This window comes from Thunnus thynnus, chromosome 11, assembly GCF_963924715.1.
Source record: "Thunnus thynnus chromosome 11, fThuThy2.1, whole genome shotgun sequence".
Classification (NCBI taxonomy): domain Eukaryota; kingdom Metazoa; phylum Chordata; class Actinopteri; order Scombriformes; family Scombridae; genus Thunnus; species Thunnus thynnus.
Window position 1 is genome coordinate 9,961,971 of NC_089527.1, and position 19,609 is coordinate 9,981,579.

The 19,609-nt window shown below is 39.7% G+C and overlaps 1 protein-coding gene across 1 annotated transcript in view; it reads left to right on the plus strand.

The window, feature by feature from the left end:
- The first annotated feature begins 1,073 nt into the window (after positions 1-1,073).
- The window catches only part of ube2f (ubiquitin-conjugating enzyme E2F (putative)), a 44,969-nt gene continuing 26,433 nt past the window's right edge, over positions 1,074-19,609 (plus strand). Inside the window, exons 1-4 of the mRNA XM_067603128.1 lie at positions 1,074-1,309; positions 5,255-5,432; positions 7,738-7,767; positions 12,422-12,487. Of these exons, the coding sequence (XP_067459229.1) occupies positions 5,318-5,432; positions 7,738-7,767; positions 12,422-12,487 (211 nt within the window). The 5' untranslated portion in view covers positions 1,074-1,309; positions 5,255-5,317. The remainder of the gene's footprint in view (positions 1,310-5,254; positions 5,433-7,737; positions 7,768-12,421; positions 12,488-19,609) is intronic.

The following is a 19,609-nucleotide window of genomic DNA, read 5'->3' on the forward strand; positions in this document are numbered from 1 at the left end:
CGGTCCCAAATGTATTGTGCAGCATGACAATGACCCCAAACATACAGCCAGAGTCATAAAGAACTATCTTCATTGACAAAAAGAACAAGGAGTCCTGTAACAGATGGTTTGGCCCCCACAGAGCCCTGATCTCAACATCATAGAGTCAGTCTGGGGTCACATGAAGAGACAGAAGCAGCTGAGACGTCTAAATCCACAGAAGAACTGTAGCAACTTCTCCAAGACGTGGGACCAACCGATCTGCCAAGTATGTTGAAAAACTGTGTGTAGGTGTACCGAAGAGAACTGGTGCTGTTTTAAAGGTAAAGTGTGGTCATGCCAATTATTGATTTCGTTTAGGATTCTTCTGTTTACTGAACTTTGCATGAGGTTGATTGATAAATAAAAACAATCTATAGCAATATTTTTGTAAGCATCCTCACTTAACTTTTAGTGCATAATCTTTTGGACAGTACTGCACATAAAATACTATAATAAAATAATAATAATATAAAAATATATCATATAAGAAACATGAAATATAACATATAATAATTTTTCACCAAAAATCAAAGGTTAGAGAAAAATGGCATGAACTGAAAACAGACTTTTGCATATTAGAATTTCTTTTTACTTCTTTCCTCTACCATTAATAACCTCATGACCTCTCAGATTTATCTGGTGACCCTTTGGAGGGGCCCGACCCCTTGGTTGGGAACCACTGGACTAAATTAGCTAACTGTATATAAAGTAGTTCAAACTAGCTCCACCTCCAGCAGCTACAACAGTAACATGCTGCTTACACACTGATGCTTCAGTATTAACAATCTAATAACATCATATATAATAATATATCAGTCAGAGGGACTAAATGAGTACTTTTACTCCAATACTTTAAGTACATTTTGCTGCTAATACTGCATTTTTACTTAAGTAGGATTTTTCGTGCAGGACTTTTACTTGTAATGGAGTATTTTCACATTGCTGTATTGGTACTTTTAGCGCTGCTGTAGTGTTAATTTTCAAAGCCAAACATTACACCGCCTGGAACTCTGCTCGGCGGAACTGTTTATCCGCTGCCATGTCTACACGAACAACAATAACGGCCGGCATTCGCTGCACTTCCGTTGCCCATGACACCGGAGCAAAGTTCTGACAGCTGATCCTCCACTCAGCTTACACCCCGAAACCCTGAAATCCCAAAACCATCATTTTAAAAACTATTTAACTTACAGTCTGACGTGCCTCAGTCAGTCTCCGGCTGGAGTTGCAGACGGCGCCTTGAACAGAGGAGGGCAGCCGATTATGGTGTAGCAAGGAGCGCTAGCAGGTAAAAAAAAAAAAAAAACAACAACGCTCAGATGACACACAAGCTAACAAACAACTTAAACTTGCGTCTTCACCGTTAAAACAAGATACATTTCTTCTTCCACTTACCCAACATATACGAGGAACGAGCATACATTTAGACAGGATATAAGCGTGGATATTGTGCCTGTAGCTAGCTGTGATTAGCAGTGGTAGCGGTTAGTTATCACGGTTATTAAACGAGCTAACAGTACAGTGACGAGGCAATAACTTATAAAAGTATGTCTGTTTTATCCGCTTTCAATGTCACAAGGGGTGTTTTTGAGTGTCATAACAGTTGGAGCCATTTCTTCTTGGTAAAACAGCAGTTACAGGGAGCAAAAACGTTTTAAAAAAGTAGGCTAGCGTACACCCAGGGCAAACTGATGTGACTGCACAGCATTCAACTGATTTTTTTCAGCAATGTGTGTGTGTGTGTGTTTTTCCAGGTAATTCCGCTTGACATGTTGTGTGTGTGTGCGTTTGCCATCACTGTTGTCTGCTTTTGCTGCACGGCTGTGTCTCTACAGCCACTTGGCTAACGAGCAGGTACTCTGTGTCGGTGGGCAGCGCCTGGGGGGCAGTGACTGACAGCTGAGGCAGGTGGGCATCGAGTCCGGCTTAGTGACACACATTTTATGGGCTCACTGATACCTGATCTGCTCACTCTCTGCTACTGCTGTCCCCCCAGTGATCGTACCCAATACCCACAGAGTGCAGGGAGTCTAGTGAACTGTTCACTTGGAGAGGTGAAAAGACTTGTGAGACTGCATAGTAGTGAATGGGTAAACAGTGTGTTTTAGCAGATATTAAACAGCAGCGATCAACGAGACTTAATGACATGAACTGAGTAATACAAGGAATGTGTCTACATGGATTTTAGCCTGGATGCTGCTGAAGCAAACTGGACCAGTTGAGGTGAATAGAGATGTTTTTGAACAAATGAAATCCCCTGAAAGTTGCCATAATAGTTACTTGTTGGTCATTTTTGATGTTGACATACTGTATTTTGTTGTGTTTTTAAATTTAAACTCCCTCGTTCACTCATTCACTCCTCCCTATAGGCCAGTTTCTTCAGGATTTTTCGCTGGGGGAGGCATTAACAGGCTTTTAATTCATTTAAGAATGCAATTGATTTATAACACTCTTTAAGATTGCATCTGAGGGCAGATGTCATTTTTCCCAGTAGTAATTTACTGCTTATTTTAAAACTAAGTTGGCTAAAAATGACTCACATGCAAGTAAATGTTCTGTGTTGCACTTTGGGACTAAGAGACATACTTTATTGGTTGTTCACACATAATTAACACTGACCTGCTTTATTTAAGGTTGACTGATAGTTCTATTGTTGTTGCCTTAGAAAAAAAATAGCGTCAACACATCATTTCTGTTAAGATTGCCTCCTATTTGTGTTTGAGAAGAACATATCTATTATGGTCACATTGGCAAAAAGGGTTAGATATGCTGGGATTCACACATTAAAACTGAATATTTGGTAGGTTAATTAGACTTCGTTCAAATAGCATGGTGCAACTGCGGTTTCAACACCTCTCCTCATGTGGGGGTGGTATCAGATATAACAAGGTTACATTCATCATGATTTACAGCACATGAGCATTGTGTTTGTTTTGTTATCTTCAGTAGATTTGTGAAATATTGTGTAAAAGTTTTGATGTAAACTTTGAAACTTAAGCTTTCACCAGGCGCCAAATATCTTTGCTGGAGGGCCTACACACAATAGTTTAATCAATAGTGAGCAGTAAATTCAAATTTTGGACCCTTCCCTATCATCATCATCATCATCATTTATATCATCACTGTCAACTGTAGAGTCACAGAACTGTAATTTGTTCATCTGTAAAATGTGGAGCAATGCATTGTGGGATTGTTTGCAGAAAGTATTGTTGGATTAATGTCAGAATTCCGTTGCGGTATGTTTGAGGACACTTTTAGTGGGCGTATTTACACACTCAGAATCTGTAGACCCAAATAAAAGGCTGAGGAGTAAATAAAGAGTCTTTTCTTAATTGAAATTTTCAAATCCAGTACAGTTATTGCTGTCTAATTTTACAACATACAGAGCAATAAATGCCAAATCATCACCAACTCAAAGGGCACACCGCACAAGAAACACTTCCAGGAAATAGATAAATAACATCAAAGGCACAAACCCTCTCAGACAGCTTGGCGCTGCCATTTACAAGAAAACATGTTTACAAAAAGTGAGGGTTTTCATCTGTGACTTTGACAATGTCATGACATAGATAATTGCCTCTTGTGGTAGCAGCATTAATAGGAAAGTTGGCAGTAAGTACTCTTCTTTGCTGGTACGGTGAGTCTCCTGAGTGGTATTTACCAAAGGCAAACAATCCACCCATGCTACCAGATTTGTGACGCTTGACTCTGTAGGCCTCCCTCTGTCTAATACACTTTCAGATTCAAAAAACAATGTTAAACATGAAATGTATATATATTTTTTTTGACGTATAAGTCTACATCTGTGTACCCTGTGGCATTATTTCATAAGTACAGTTCAAATTCCCCTAAACGTTGCAGGAAGCAGAGTCTTTAAAATTCCATCCTTGTACTCTCACTACTGTATCAGTCTCCATCTTCCCTTAATTCCAGAGAAATTCAGCTGTATTGGAAACAAATCACTAACTCCTGTGAAAGATTACTCAGGAGTATAATCACATACGGATGCTCTGTGCTCTTATTTAAAATCATTTAAGAAGCATCGCAGATGTAACGGAACTTTCTGTTCTTTCAGTTGTCAGCTGAGTCCAGCTGATCAGTATTGAACTTAAAATTAATATCAGTTCAGTGCAGTTCAGCCTGCTGTTTGACTGGCAGCAGTGTCTGCTCTCCTCCTCCTCCTCCTTCTCCTCCTCCTCCTCTCAGAAAATCTCAGAATGTTTTATTTTTTCGTGACTTTGCGGCATGCTGCTGCGATTAATTACCACATTGCAAAACGTAGGATGTCAGGAAAGATCAGTCATTGGCACCTCAGCCGAATCAGATCCCGGCGTGACTTGTACTGCAGTCGGTGCAGTTAGCACTAGATGACTGAGTATTTTGTGTGATGTAGCTTCTGCTCTTATACTCTGAAGGTTCATGTTATGAAACCGCTTTCACACCAGAGACACAGCAGCAACATTACATTCGCTGTCAGCCGTGCGTGTTAATGCTCATTCAACTTATTTAGCTTGTTGTTCTCACTTTTTATGCGTTCAGCGTTTTGAGAATAGGCTTTTATGAAGTGTAAAGAACCGCAGGGCTGTATAATTAATTTACTTGATTTACTGCAGGTAATGTGATTTAATAAGCATAAAACTCAAAGCTTACACTATCATACGACTTGTAGCCCCGCACGTCTCTCCGTATCAGGGAGTCTGACAGCAATTGGCTTCTCTAATTGATGTCAAGCTCTCTTATTATTCCATCATAAATAACTGGTGTCATAGCAGTCAGTTCACTGCTGTAGGAAGTAGAGGAAGGAGCAGACTCGCACCTCATTATTTTTTGCGTGTCACCTATTAACACTCGCAATTTGTGTCCTTCTTATCTCTTTACCATGAGACTCGCGCCGAAGACAGCCTGAAGACGCGTGGGCTGAAAATCAATATTTTGAGATACTTAATGTAGTCAGACTAGTGTGGTGTGAAAAGATCTCAAGATCTTTCTTTGCTAAGCAGAAATGAGCTTTGGCCCTGGATATTAATTACCATGAAATACATTTTTCTGTTCTGTTTTTTTTTTTTTCCATCCATCATATCTACTTATTCTATGCAGAGTCATGACACAATGTTGCTGGAGGTAGTCAGTGACTTTGTTTAAAGATAACAGTGTCATGTGCGTATCATCTCTATCCTGCAATATGATTAAGTTAACGATTGCATTCTTTATGTCGTGTGTGTGTGATCGTCAGGCATTTGAGCAGCAGCGCAGTGCAGCGTGGGGGCAGACCGAGGCAGATCACAGCAGCGTAGCCATGCTTACATTGGCCAGTAAGCTGAAGAGGGACGATGGAGGAAAGACGGGCCGTGCCTCCGGAGCCTCCGACTCCACCCACAGGGTCTCCATAAGGGACCGCCTCCTTACCAAAGGTACCTGGTGTTGTCGTCCGCTTTCTCTGACGTCATCAGTTGAGATCACTTTATTTTACTACTACACATTGAAAGACAATGACTGGTTTCTATACAGTGTTTGATGTTGGGTTGTCTGGAACGCGGAGAGGTTGTAGTGAGATATTTAATGGTGTAAAGGGGAAGTTGATTCAGTGGCACGCTCTGGCTCAGACTCTTTGTATAGCTTGTAGGAAATCTGGATATACTACGCTTACAGTTACCTTGCTCTTATAATGAAAATAAAATATTGAGGCTATACAATTGTTTCTTGACTATGTTTTCTTTAATCCTGTTTTAAAACTGACTCTCAAAAATTAGGGAGACGTATACTGTATGAATTGTTCATGCTCCTCTTCCTCCATGGTTGTTTGGACTTTTCCTTCTTTTTCTTTGTCTTTCTTCATTCTTCTTTGTCTCTGTCCATGTTTTCGCCTCGTGTTCCTTTGTATTTATTTATAGCTTCCTCTCTTTGCCTTGAGAACCAGCTTCCAGACACCTGCCTCCTCTGTCCCTCCTTTAAATTTCAAAGAGTTGTCCTTGTCCCTTTAACTTATTGTCATCCCATTTGTGTTTGTTTATCGTCTTATTCTCACTCCAGATTGTTTTCTCCTTTACATTCTCTAGTCTGTACATTTACTTACACCTTACCCAATCATTGAAAGTAGTGAAAGTGTTAATGTGATTCACTGTGACCTGATCTGCCCAAGAACTTGAATGAAGATGCTTTGTTTGATAATAGGGTTAATGTCTAGATGGATGTTGTGGGCTACAAGAAGTACACTATAAGCATACTATAAGTATACCACAAATTACAGTATTTCACAATTACATTGTAATGAATTTCCACAACAGTGTTTTACTATGTAAAACTCCTTTTGCTCCATGCACCTACTCCTGGGCTCATCATTTCATGTTGCATGTAAATTACTTTCACGATCGATTAATCTGTCAGTTATTTTCTTGATTAATCAATTAGACGTTTGGTCCATAAAATGTCAGAAAATGGTGAAAAATGTCAACCACTGTTTCCGAAAACCTTAGGTGATGTCCTCAAATGTCTTCTTTTGTCCCGACCAACAGTCCACAACCTAAAGATATTCAGTTTACTGTCATACAAGACTAAAGAAACCAGAAAATATTCACATTTTAGAAGCTGGAATCAGAGAATTTGTACGTTTTCTTCTTAAAAAATTGATTAATCGACTAATCGCTGCAGCTCTACATGCAAAAATATAAACAACTTTTCAATTTAGGGAATGCATCATACCTTAAATGTATTAGAACATTGTGTTGTACATCAGTGTAGATCTGCTCCCTGATGGAAAGTGCTTGTCATTTAAACAGTATACCAGTAGGACTAAGATAATGCTGGTTTGGATCCCAGACAAACTCTACAGCAGGTACTGATGTTAAGACACAACTTCAGCCAGAAAGGAGGAATCTGGTTTAGTGTTTGGATCTTGATTAAACACAGCTGAGAACTACTGGGAAAAAAAAATGTGGATGGTTTTTAGAGAGAATTTCTTCAAATATGGATAGGGACCTGTCATACGCAGGTGATGAAAAACAGTACTTGTGCTGATAAAAAGCAGTCGGTCTCATTCAGCAAAACATGAACTGCCTACTTGCTGAAAAGGGCTTGTGAAATAGCTGACCCAATGCTCTGACTTTCACATGGAGGGGCAGGGAGTGAAAGATTAGTCAGCTAATTATTATGCTCTGCACATGTCAAAGAATACATTTGTAGAAGTGAAATGTCAAATTTCACCAGAACAACAACATGGACTGCTTGGAATGATCTTTTTTTTTTACCCCGCAGATATTTGTTAAATATCCAAGTCTGTGTCATTGCACTCTTTTTTTTCCCTTCACCTTCTTTTATGTTTCTTTGAGTGGACAAATAGATCAGAGGTGTCAAACCATGCAGCTGACGCAAATCAGCAGCGGATGAGAAAAACAATACAGACAACCTGAAAGCTTTTAAAAGCAAAGCCAGACTTCTCCCAGATGCAACGGCTGCTTAACAACCCTCTACTCTTTCCATTGTCTTCCTGCTGGTTTTCTTCATTTATTCCTCTCTTTTTTTTCTTTTCCTCATCCTCCTTTTAGAACTTGATGTCCCGCTGTGCTAGTCACTTTGCTTTTTCCTCTTTAGACTGTGCTGCATGTATTAAAAACAATTTTACAGGTAGCATTTCAGTGCTTCCTGTGTGAAAGTATGTATGTTGCCTCTGTCCCTTTACCCTTTTTTTGCTTATTCATTATTCTCATTTTCTCTCAACAGAAGTTGCAGAACTTGAAGCCAATCTCCCTAGTAAGTATGATCAACACATCCATTCACTGCACTAATGGCGTTCATTAAACCAGACTCATTGTTTCAGAGTCCATGGCACTTAGTATTCTTCCACATATGTTTACATTAGCTTAGCGCTTATCTCTACATCTTCCAGTCAATACATCTACATGTGTTTTGTTTGAATATTTCACTAAAATATCATAGAACTGAGCATTTTATTAGGAACACCATACTAATACTGGGTAGGGCCCTTCTTTGCTCTTAAAACAGGTTTAATTCTTCTTGGCATGTATTGAACACAATGTTGGAAACATTCCTTGGAGATTCTGGTCCATGTTGACATGATTGCAGCACATAATGTCTGCAGATTTGTCAGCTGCACATTGATGCTGTGAATCTCCCGTTTAACCATGTCCCAGAAGTGTTTTATTGGATTCAGATGAGAAGTATGCTGAAGTCATTGTCATGTTCATGAAACCAGTTTGTGACGATGGTGCATTATCATTCTGGAAGTAGCCATTAGTAGATGGTGGCCATAAAGGGACGCACATGGTCAGGAACAACACTGACACAAGCTGTGGCATTCAAATGATGATTGATTGATGCTAAGGAGCCCAAAGTGTGTCAATAATCCCCACACATTTACACCAGCCTAGGCTGTTGACACAAGGCATGTTGTGTCCATGGTTTCATGCTGTTGGTGCCAAATTCTGACCCTACCATCTGTGTGCCTCAGCAGAAATCGAGATTCATTAAACCAGGCTACGTTATTCTAGTCTTCAGTCCAGTTTTAATGAGCCTGTGCCCACTGCGGCTTCAGATTTCTGTTCTTGGCTGACAGGAGTGGAACCCGCCGTGATCTTCTGCTGTTGCAGTCCATCCGGTCCATCCAAGGGTCCACGTGTTGTACATTCTGAGATGATTCTTTTGCTCACCACAGTTGTAAAGAGTGGTTATCTGAGTTACCGTAGCCTCTCTTGTCAGCCTGAACCAGTCTGGCCATTCTCCTCTGTCATCAACAATGTGTTTCCATCTGCTGAACTGCTGCTTACTGGATGGTTTTTGTTTTTCACACCGTTCTAAATAAACTCTAGAGACTGTTGTGGGTGAAAATCCCAGGAGATCAGCAGTTTCAGAAACACACAAACCAGCTTGTCTGGCACCTACAAACATGGTCAAAGTCACAGAGATGACATTTTTTCTCCATTAACTGGAGCTCCTGACCTGTATCTGCTGTTTTTTATGCATTGCACTGCTGCCACATTATTGGCTGATTGGATAATTGCATGAATAAGCAGGTGTTCCTAATAATGTGCTCGGTGAGTGTAATTGTATATGAGGAAACCGGCAACAGCCTCAGATGGTTCAGTTCAGGTCTGTGGTTAGTCTAAACTATTCATTTTGTAAAGCCATTTCATCAAGGCTTAACATTATTCAAATCTTATTTTTTTAGCTCAATTGCCCAGCTCTACCACATGTATTTTGCGGTATTAAGCAGGAAATGAGCTATACTCTTAAGTACAAACGCATGTGCTGTGGGTCTGGACTGGTTTCATGCTTGTTATAACTCTAGGGATGTCTTTGTTCAAACAGACTGTACCGACCTTTGCTATTTGAGTGCTGGCTTTTATTCGAGAATTCACACTCCAGTAGCCTATATCAGATCTTCATTAGTCCGTTATATCGTTACTGTAATGCATGAGTGCAGATTCATTATGATTTTGTTGGCTGAACACAGCATGCCTGTTTTTTGTTTGTGGTCTGATGAGGTGGCCCCCACAGCTGAGGACCATGAAACCCAGATAAGTAAACAGTGAATGTATCTCACAGTGTTGAATAGGAAGCAAGAAAACTGATTAGTTTGCTTGGAATTATTTTTACATCTCCTAAAAAAAAAAATGACTACAAGCCTGTAGGAAATATTGGCATTCAGTTACTGGGGGTGCATGGCGAGGATGTTGTAGGGTACATCAACTGAATAGCCTGTATGTTTGCTGCATGCTAAATGCTAACCTGCACTTGTCTGTGCACAAGATATTCCTCCGATTCTTCCGAACAACAGGGCCGTCTGCTAACATCCTCTCTTAAATATTATACTCATCCGACCTGTGCTTTATCACCAACAACAATGATGAAATGTGGCCCTCTGTGAAGTATTCTTTTTATTTTCATGAGGCTTCAATACTAAGCCTCATAGAAACCTGGCTGCGTGCCGTGGATCTGGACTTGCTGTATGACACTGATGGATATTCACCCCTTAGGGTTGACAGGAACAAGAGCTCAGGGAAAAGCAGAGATGTGGGACTTAAAAAACAAAGCTGAAAAGGAAAACTCCTGAGAATAAGGTGGTTATACCGTAGGATCAAGATGTTACCAAAGAAACTGTAACAATAATTATTGAATTATGTTAAGCTAGGGTAATAGAAATGAAATGTGCACAATAACAACTGATTTATTTCATTTTTATTTCCGTAGTCTATCATCCTCTAGAATACACAACCTACAAAATCAGAGATCATCATAATAAAATAAACTTTCAAAAACAAGAACAAAGTAAAGCTGCAATGAATGGACAGGAAAATAAGAAGCAAAGTGAAAGCAAATCTAACCGACAAGGCAGGCAACCCTACAAGGATGTAGCTTTGCATGAGAAAGCCATGATTCAGCAGCTACTAGGGGGCCGCAATAGAGGTGGCGGTTCAGTCTTCGACAGCCAAGAATTCAACCCTAAGTCTGGTTTTTCATAAGCTGTAGGGAGAGACATTATTTAGCCCCTTCATTCAGTAACACTGCTGACAAAACCCGTGTTCAGATGCTGATAGTCCCCCAAACATTACCAAGCACATAGACACAGACACACGCGTGCACAGTTAAAGGATAGGTTCACAACTTTTCAAGTGTGTCTTAAAACAACATTCAGGTGCCCACATGAACAGTGAAAGAGGTTTTCCTCGCTGTAATCATTCCTCCTGTTCATACCGGCTATTAAAAGATCCCCTTCAAATGCGTTTTCAATGTAAGTGATGAGGTCCAAAATCCACAGTGTTTCCACACAGTCATGTTGTCCAAAAATACATTTAAAGTTTATCTGACACTTGTATGAGGCTTCAACAGTCTGAGTTAGTCATATCAAGTGGATATCTGCCAGATTTACAGTCTTTTTAGCATCAAATTCTCTCTTTGTGTTTCCCTCATGAGCTGCGGTGCAAGTATAGTAACAAAAAGAGGAACTTTGGCACTAAAAAGACTGTAACATTGAAAGATATCTATTTGACTGATTTGCACAGCTGACTTAAAAAAAAATATGAACCCATCCTTTAAACTGTATAGATACACATGATGAGGGATGATGTCTGTTTGATTATCAGATGACACCTTTATATAATATTATTTGATATGTTTGACAATTGTGAGGGGCTTGTGAGGGTGCATGTTGTATCTCAAATCGTATCTGAACATCTGCATATTTAATAACTCAAATGTTTCATTTCACAATCTCCTGAGTAACGGAATCGAAGTTGGCATAAATGATCTTTGAGGCTGGCAGAGAAAGTTTGCAAAAGACAAATTAACTTTCAGATATGATAAAATGTTCATAAATTATTTGTAGAGTGCCATCTTTTACATGCAGCCCACAGTAGATTGTGTGATCAGTCTAACTAGAGGATGGATATACTGCTGCATTTCATTCTGTGTTTCCTTTACATTCATTTGGCAGCAAGGACCGGAATCACTCTCTGTCGCCTACTCAGGAGTCGTGTAAATGTAGAAATAATAGAAAAGAAATATGAAAAAGTCATTATTTCTGAATTTCAAGTTAAGAAAATGATCATGCTGCTATAAAAATGTAAAACCTAACCAGTGTTTTGATTAGAGCGCGCTATAATGAGCCTCAGTGTCTTTCGTTAAACGGTGCCATTTAAAAATATAAAAATAGCATTGGCCATATGTAATGATATTAAAAAATTCAATCAAAAGCTCTTCTTAAATGGCAACAAACCAGCTAATCAGAGCTAAATGTAGAACCTCAGTCTCCTTAACTGCACAGATCTGTAAGCAAAACTCTAACTTGTGATACACTGACCAGATTAGCAATAAAGTTGTGCAGTTTCCTTGGTTATGGAGTTCTCATGTTTGTGCAATGGCAGATATACATGACCATGTGTTACCTGAACTGAATTTACTACCCTCCTTGGGACACTGTGTGGCTTTAATCAACAGATATTTCTATTATGTGGGAACATTGTGTACAAAAAAGGAGCGTAAGGAGAGTTGATAATGAAACTTAACTTATTTAATTAACTTGTTTAGTTAGATTAAACACTTCTTCTACATGAACACGGTTAAAAATCTCTCTCCCAGGTGATGTTAGTGGTCTTGAGTGCAGTACATATCCTTGAACACCAGGGGGGAATGTGGTGCCACAGGGAGCCCCACAGCCATGATTTTTATTTATTTATTTATTTTTAACAAGCCCTGCATTCTGTGTGGACAATATGAACAATGTGGCTTAGGAAAGACTGAATGGAAATACAATATGTTATTGATTTTAATGCCATTTTCTGGTGCAAAAGCAAGCAATAAGAAGTAGTGGTGCACCTTCATACAGCTGCTTCTAACTTTAACCTTCGACTCATTTCTAACCGTCTCTCTCTCCTCCCTCCACTTTCAGGTACGTGCAAAGCCAATTTCCCAGATGAGGACAAACTGCATCATTTTCAGCTGGCAGTGTCTCCTGGTAAGAGCCAAAAAAAAGCCTTACTTTAATAACTGCATTCATAATTTAATGAACTTTTTTTTACATGGGATGCAGAAAGAAATCATGTTGGCACCCACCATTGATTATACGTAGACACTTATTGGAGCAGTATATTCGGTTGCTTATTATTAAACTTAACCAGTGACAATTGACTGATACAGTATAGTGCAACAGATTTGATAAGGTTTTTACTTGTTAAAAACTCTGGAGCCAATAAAAGGACTATGATTAATCACCCAACATCTGAGTAGGTTTAAAACTAACGAGGACCAAGAATGATATTGAAGCTCAAATATACTGCAAAATGTAGATTTTACAGTCATTAAGGTTTGATATTACAGAAGCCCATATGAATTATTCTGAAGCGTTTAAAGCTTTTCAGTTCATTTTGGAACTATGTTTTGAATTTATTATAGAAATCTGACTGTTAATGATCTCCAGGCCATCACTTTTTTATGTATTGGATATAGAAGAACCACATGTCATAACTTACTACTCTAACAAATGGGAAAATCGGGGTACAAATTGCCATCGGGGTACAAATTGCCATCTTACTGTGACACAGCTCTCTGAATACACGGAGCTCCAGCCTGCATTTAGGACAACTGCTTTCTCATTTTGTACCATCTTACTTACAGAAAATATGTCGGTGTTTGTGTGTGTGTGTGTGTGTGTTGTGGGAGAGGAGGAGATGTTAGGGAGAGCAAGACTGCAAGTGTTAGTGCAATTTGTTTCGTGAGGCTGTGTGTATCTTTTTAAGTATTCCCCCGAAATGGCACTTGAGTATTCTGTGTATTTTCGACGTTACAGCTGCAGTGTCATTATTCGCCTGCTTGCTCAGCAGTGTTCCAAGCTAAGTGGGCTACCTGTCGATTTGTTGTGCAAACCCAACGCGCTGCTGTGGAATTACCCAAATCTCTGGAGGCACTCTTACCCTTCACTTCCTGTTCTCTCTCTCTCTCTCTCTCTCTCTCTCTCTCTCTCTCTCTCTCTCTCTCTCTCTCTCTCTCTCTCTCTCTCTCTCTCTCTCTCTCTCTCTCTCTCTCTCCTCTCTCTCTTCTCTCTCTCTCTCTCTCCTCTCTCTGTCCTCAAGCCCATTGTCACCTTCTCATTTCCCTCGTTTATAAAATGTCGCAATCCGTCTTCATCTCTTCAAATATACACAACACTGAGATCACGAGCCAAAGACTGACAGCACTGTGTGTGTGTGTGTGTGTGTGTGTGTGTGTGTGTGTGTGTGTGTGTGTGTGTGTGTGTGTGTGTGTGTGTGTAATAGAAAGATGGAGAAAGGGTATTTTTTTTCATAGTCATTCCTACTTGTTTGTTTGTTGTCCTCTTTGTTGTTTTTTTAAATGTACTGTTAAAGGATCCATATGGACCGGTGTGACATTTTTAGGTATGTTTACATGCTGTTTAATTTAATACAGCTGAGCAGCTAATGATCTATCTATCCTGCAGACTGACATTAGCGGTGCGCTTTTCCCCGGTGAATGTTTGTTTGGTGGCTCGTGGCTCAACAAGCAAAGTGCAGGACAAGACGTGTGTTCATGTCTGTAAGTTAGACAAGAAGGAGAGTTTAGCAGGAAGGTTAACATGGGTTGTTGTTCAGAGTCATGTGTTGTGAAGCAGGCTCCTGTATTCCTGTATAACTGTATTCCATCACATGAATGCAAAACTCGGGGAGAACATGGGACAAGTAGAGCAATTCCAGTTGGATTTCAAGGATAAGTTACAAATTCCAGCAAACGAGGGCAAAAACCACAAGCGGTCAGATGATCAGACGGGTTGTAAATAAGCCAATAGTTGAGCCAGATTATCTACCCCACTGTATTCAGGTTATAATCCTACTTAGCACAAAAAAATAGTGTTTGCACAACTATGGCAAGTAGAGTCTACAGACCAAAGTTGGTCTGTATGTCAATGGAGTGGACAAAATATTAGCAACACCATTCAATATAATGCACCACCATCCGCTACGACCTCAATAATAAACCTTTCTGACAATATCAACAAAAACTGAAAATGCACAAGCTTGGTAAAAGTAGAATATATGACAGAGCTGTTGCATTGGATTGCTTTAGATTGAACAGGTGTTCCTAATGAAGTCACTGTGTGTGTGTGTGTGTGTGTGTGTGTGTCTCTGTGATTCATCTGTCTCCCTGCCACCCGAATAGGCACTGTAACTCAGTAACAGCTTAGTTTTCACAAAGGCCTTTGTAAGCAATACCTGCAGAGAAAAGCAAAGATCAGCAATTAGAGAAAAGGTTTGGTGTCATGTTCTTTAAGAAAAGTTGATAAGGAGGTTGAGTTCCCAGAGAAAGACTTGCTCAATTATTCAAAACCTCCATCTCTCCTCTTAACACCCCCCCCACCCCCCCCCCTCCACACACACACACACACACACACACACACACACACACGTCCACTCCTCCTTTTCACTTTCTTTCACTTCCTCTTTTACTGTTTTCGGTTTATGTCCTTTGTTTAATATCTTTCTCTTTTTACGTTTCACTCTCCTGCTGCTCTGCATCCCCATTATTTAAAGCTGGTGATATCTGCCTTAATTTAGTATTGTTAGCAGGTGTATGTGTTTTGGCATAACAAAAAATGCCATCATAGAACTCGATGTGACATGAACCAGACGTTAAAAACAACAACAGCCTCTGTGTTGTCTAATTTCCTTCAAGAATGATACAGTAGCTACATAATAGACACTGAGAAGCTTACATTTTCACGGCAGGGAAAGTATTTGTGTTCAGGCAGAATCATCTCAACTCGTTATGAAGAGAATTCGGGACTCCCGGCTTACGTAAGAGCTTCTTTTCTTGAATCCTTTTTGTTTCTATTTTTTTTCTTTTTTGTGTTTTCTTCTGTTGTCTCGGTTTCTCAGGGAGATATTAGCACTGTTAAATCTAGATGAACATACTCATTATACTGATAATTCCATAATTAAAGCATTTGATTGACAGTCGTTGCTTCAAAAAAAAAAGAAGGCCCATGTCTTAACGGGTCCACCTACAAGACACACACCGCTTGACTTTATGCTTTTTGGGAATTGAGAAAAATATGCTTTTATCCCTTTTGTACTGAAACTGTTTTGACTGTTAATCCTTAATTCATATTTAGTGGTTTTCATGTGCTCATTAAACATTTTCTACGCACTTCTGTGGAGGTTTTACAGAGCAGCAAGAATGTGTTCTTGTCACACATCTTAACACTATGAACTTGTTCATTACGTCTTGTCAACAACAACGCAGTCTTTCTGTTGCTATGTTGGAGGTGGGTGGTGTAATATTCATCCAGGTCATATTTTCACTACCAGAGATTTTGTTTTGAGTGACTCACATCACCCAGAGACAACAAGAACAAAATAAAACCTGATCAAAAAATTCTCACATCGACAAAAATGGTTTCTGTCATATTTTATCTAAATGCGTTTTTTTACCAACATAGATCTTCCATCTCTTTTGCTACATAAAAATCAATCTTTTGCTCAGTAAGTGATGGGATCAGTTGGAATGTCTCTCTAGTTACTCTGTTTAGTTCGGTTTCCTCTTCCCAGGCAGCGGCTCAGTGCTGTGACCCCGTGGCCTCAGACCCCTGTGTCTCTGAGGAATGGGGACAGCAGCAACACTCTGGGGGTGAATACATTCTCACATGTTGTCATTTGAATTCACAGAAACACAATGATGAATGAAAATGGATATGCAAATTGCGTTTTCTTTGTGACTCTTCTTTGCGTACTCTTTCTGCTTGATTTGCACACGCATAATTAACGTGTTGTGCACATGAGTGTATGAGCGAGAGTTTAGGGATACCAAGAGTTGTGTTAACTCCTAAAAATGCTATGTTTATGGCATGATAGCTAAGTTTTTAATTACCTTTTTTACAAAATAATACTATATATATATATATATATATATATATAATACTTTATAGAAGGACCTTTTGCAGCAGTCATGTCTTACAGTCTATCTTCTTGCATGGTTGCTCAGATGTGGTCACGCTCAATCTGCTGTTAACAGTTATTCCACTGATTGTGGATGTGAGTCATGTCTGGGTTTAACTGCTCCAGTATTAGTTTGCTTCCTGCCGTCCTACAAAGACCTACTTCAGTCTTGTGAGCTTGAAAACTGTAGATGTCCACTTGTGTTTGTCTTAAATCCTTTTCTTCAAAAATTTACGGTCATGTCGTTGTTGTTGGTATATCTGTAAATTTACTTTCTGGAGCAGAGTCCATAGTATTTGAATTTTGGAGGATACATAAACAAACAGTAGTAGTCAGATTTTTTCCGTCTTTTCTTTTCTCAAAATGTCAACTTCTCAAATACGTCCGTACATGTTTGAGCTGAAATCGGGTCCAATATATGCGAGTGGACAACGCGAACAACCTGTGAAACAACCTTAGCAACAAACTTCGCAACAAAGACCGTGGAAGAGACAGACGTTTGTGGGCATGTGTGAACAATCTGACATCAGTTCGACGTGAAAGTAGAGGTAACCTTGCAAATGGAGCGTTCAGAGCAGGCTGAAGCTCTGGCTTTTAACTCTCAGGGAGCATTTTTACACATGTTCACCTCGTGTTTTGGAATATTTGACTATTTTAACATGGTGAAATACAATGGAAATGGTGAAAGGTACTTTTGGGTAAAGTGTGTTGTTGCTGGACAACCAAGAGCAGCTTATGGAGGCTAAACGGATCAATCAGAAGCTCAACTCTGCATAGTGATGTGTGTGTGTGTGTGTGTGTGTGTGTGTGTGTGTGTGTGTGTGTGTGACGTACTCTCTTCTATCTAATGATCAATGGAAATAAGAGACAAATTATTACACATTTAAAATATGCTTCTAGAGACAAGACTGTGACAAGGACATGTATCTTTCCAGTAGCTGCATTTCAAGGAGACAGTTTTCTCCATCTGCCCACCAAACTACATGAATAAAAAATGAAACATACATATTATAGATAAGTGGACACTAAACAGAAGAAAATAGAGGAAAAGGTAATAATGTACTTTGTCAGTCCCAAGATTTTCTGTGCCACGATAAACAGAAACATCCTCGTGGGTTGGGGTTTTTCAGATAAGCTATAATCTATTTCTAGTGTACTGACAATTATGGATGGATGTGGCTATCAGAGCTCTGCCAGAAACAATAATTATCTGTCAACACCAATCATGGCCTGTACATGTCATTCTGCTTCAATCTTCCTTCCTACAATTTTAATCATTAATCTGGGCGGGATGGCTACCACTTTTTCCTCATGTTGTTTTCCTTTTTCTGTAGTGAAGTTATCAACAGTATTGATCCTCACAAAGGCTCCATTTATATTATAAGTAAAGGTGCTTTCACTCTTAACCTGTTGATTATGGTTCAAAGGAATTCTTGTGCGTCTGCTCGGTTATTTCAGGCTGGTGTGAAAAGCTGTGAACTGAACTCCAAACAACCAGACTGAGACTGTTTGGATCTCGATATTTATTTCTTTGCGTGCTCTTAGTGACCGCCAGAGATGATAAATAAACACACGAGGAGCAGTAAAAGCGCTGTGTGATTCGCTGTGAGTCGCTGGAATCCGATGGCGTAGCGGATGCAGGGGGGAGGGTCACCAAAACGGTCCAATCAATGAATCAGTCCGTAGGTCTTTGTGTTTTGATTGGTTTATAAAAAGTCAGCTTGAACACAAAGCATACCAGAATTAAAAGGCAAAAATGTACCTTTTTCTTTTTAAAACTTTGGTCCAGACCAAGTACAACAAACAGAGCCGACTCTCCTCGGCAGGTTGTTGGTTCCAAGCATCTCGGAGAACTTGCCACAGTTGTTTTAGGGGTCTCGGTTGCTTCTGTCTCTTCATGTGATCCCAGACTGAGTCGATGATGTTGAGACCAGGCCTCTGTGGGGGCCAAACCGTCTGTTGCTCGTTCTCCTTGTCGCTGAAGATAGATCGTTATGAGTCAGGCTGTATGTTTGGGCTCGTTGTCATGCCGCAGAATATATTAGGGACTGATGAGATGCCTCCTTGATGATGGTATAACATTATGAATAAGAATCTAAACATCTGAAGTGCCTAAAACTTTTACACAGTACTTTTTGTGTATACTGTAATAGGAAGTAAAACATTTGTCAGTTTGCGGGCAAACTTCTTATTAACTAAGTAACCAATGAACATCTCTCTGTCATTTGAATATACTGTAGGTCTAGAATTTATTTACCTAGAAGATACGGAGTTGGGTCGTGTGCTTGTGTGTGTATTTGTGTGTGTATTTGTGTGTATGTGTGCAAAGCCCAGTGTCTCATGACAGTAAAGACTGATTGTTCCAGCGTACTGAAGACATTCATGAATTATTTATGACCTCTGACTGCAGCTGTTAGTCGGTAGATGCTTTTCTCTCCCTCTTTCAGTTTGTTGTTTTTTTTTTTTCCTGTGTTTGTTATTCTCTCGTCCCTTTTGTGTCCGTCCATCCTTTCGGTTTCTTTCTTTCTTTCCTCCCCTTTTTCTGTTTAACACTTATTCAAGCTTGTGTGTCTTTCCCCTCTCTGTCTCCTCTCATTGATAATGCAGGACGGACTGTTTGACAGGTTTAATTGAAGTGTACCTCCGTCTTTGTTACAGTGAATGGAGTCGGGTGAGGTTTAGATAGCCCTTTTACCAAGACATTATCCCCAATTGCTCAGTGTTTGAGGTCAAAGAGAGAGAGAAAGAAAGGGATCAGCTCGTTTTAATGCCAATTTTGGCATTTTTAAATTCTAAACAACATTTTTGCGTCTCCATATATTTAAAGATGGTAAAAAGTGTCCTGTAGAATAGTAGAAACACACAACAAAAATAACAGTTCAGTCCATTTGTGTGAATATGTGTTTGTGTATGAAGTGTCTTGCATTTGAGCGAGGTGTTCTGAGACAGAAGGTACAAGTCTGGGTAACGGCTGCTCATTCAAGAGAGCACATGAAGGTGTTCATTCACGCACACACACACACACACACACAGTAAGATTGTTACGTGGCTTATTACCGAGTGCTTCCCCTTCCTCTCAATCTCTCTCTCTCACCTTCTTGAGTTCAATCAGAAGTTGCCGAGACTTATCAGTCCACTTGTGAGCTCTAACA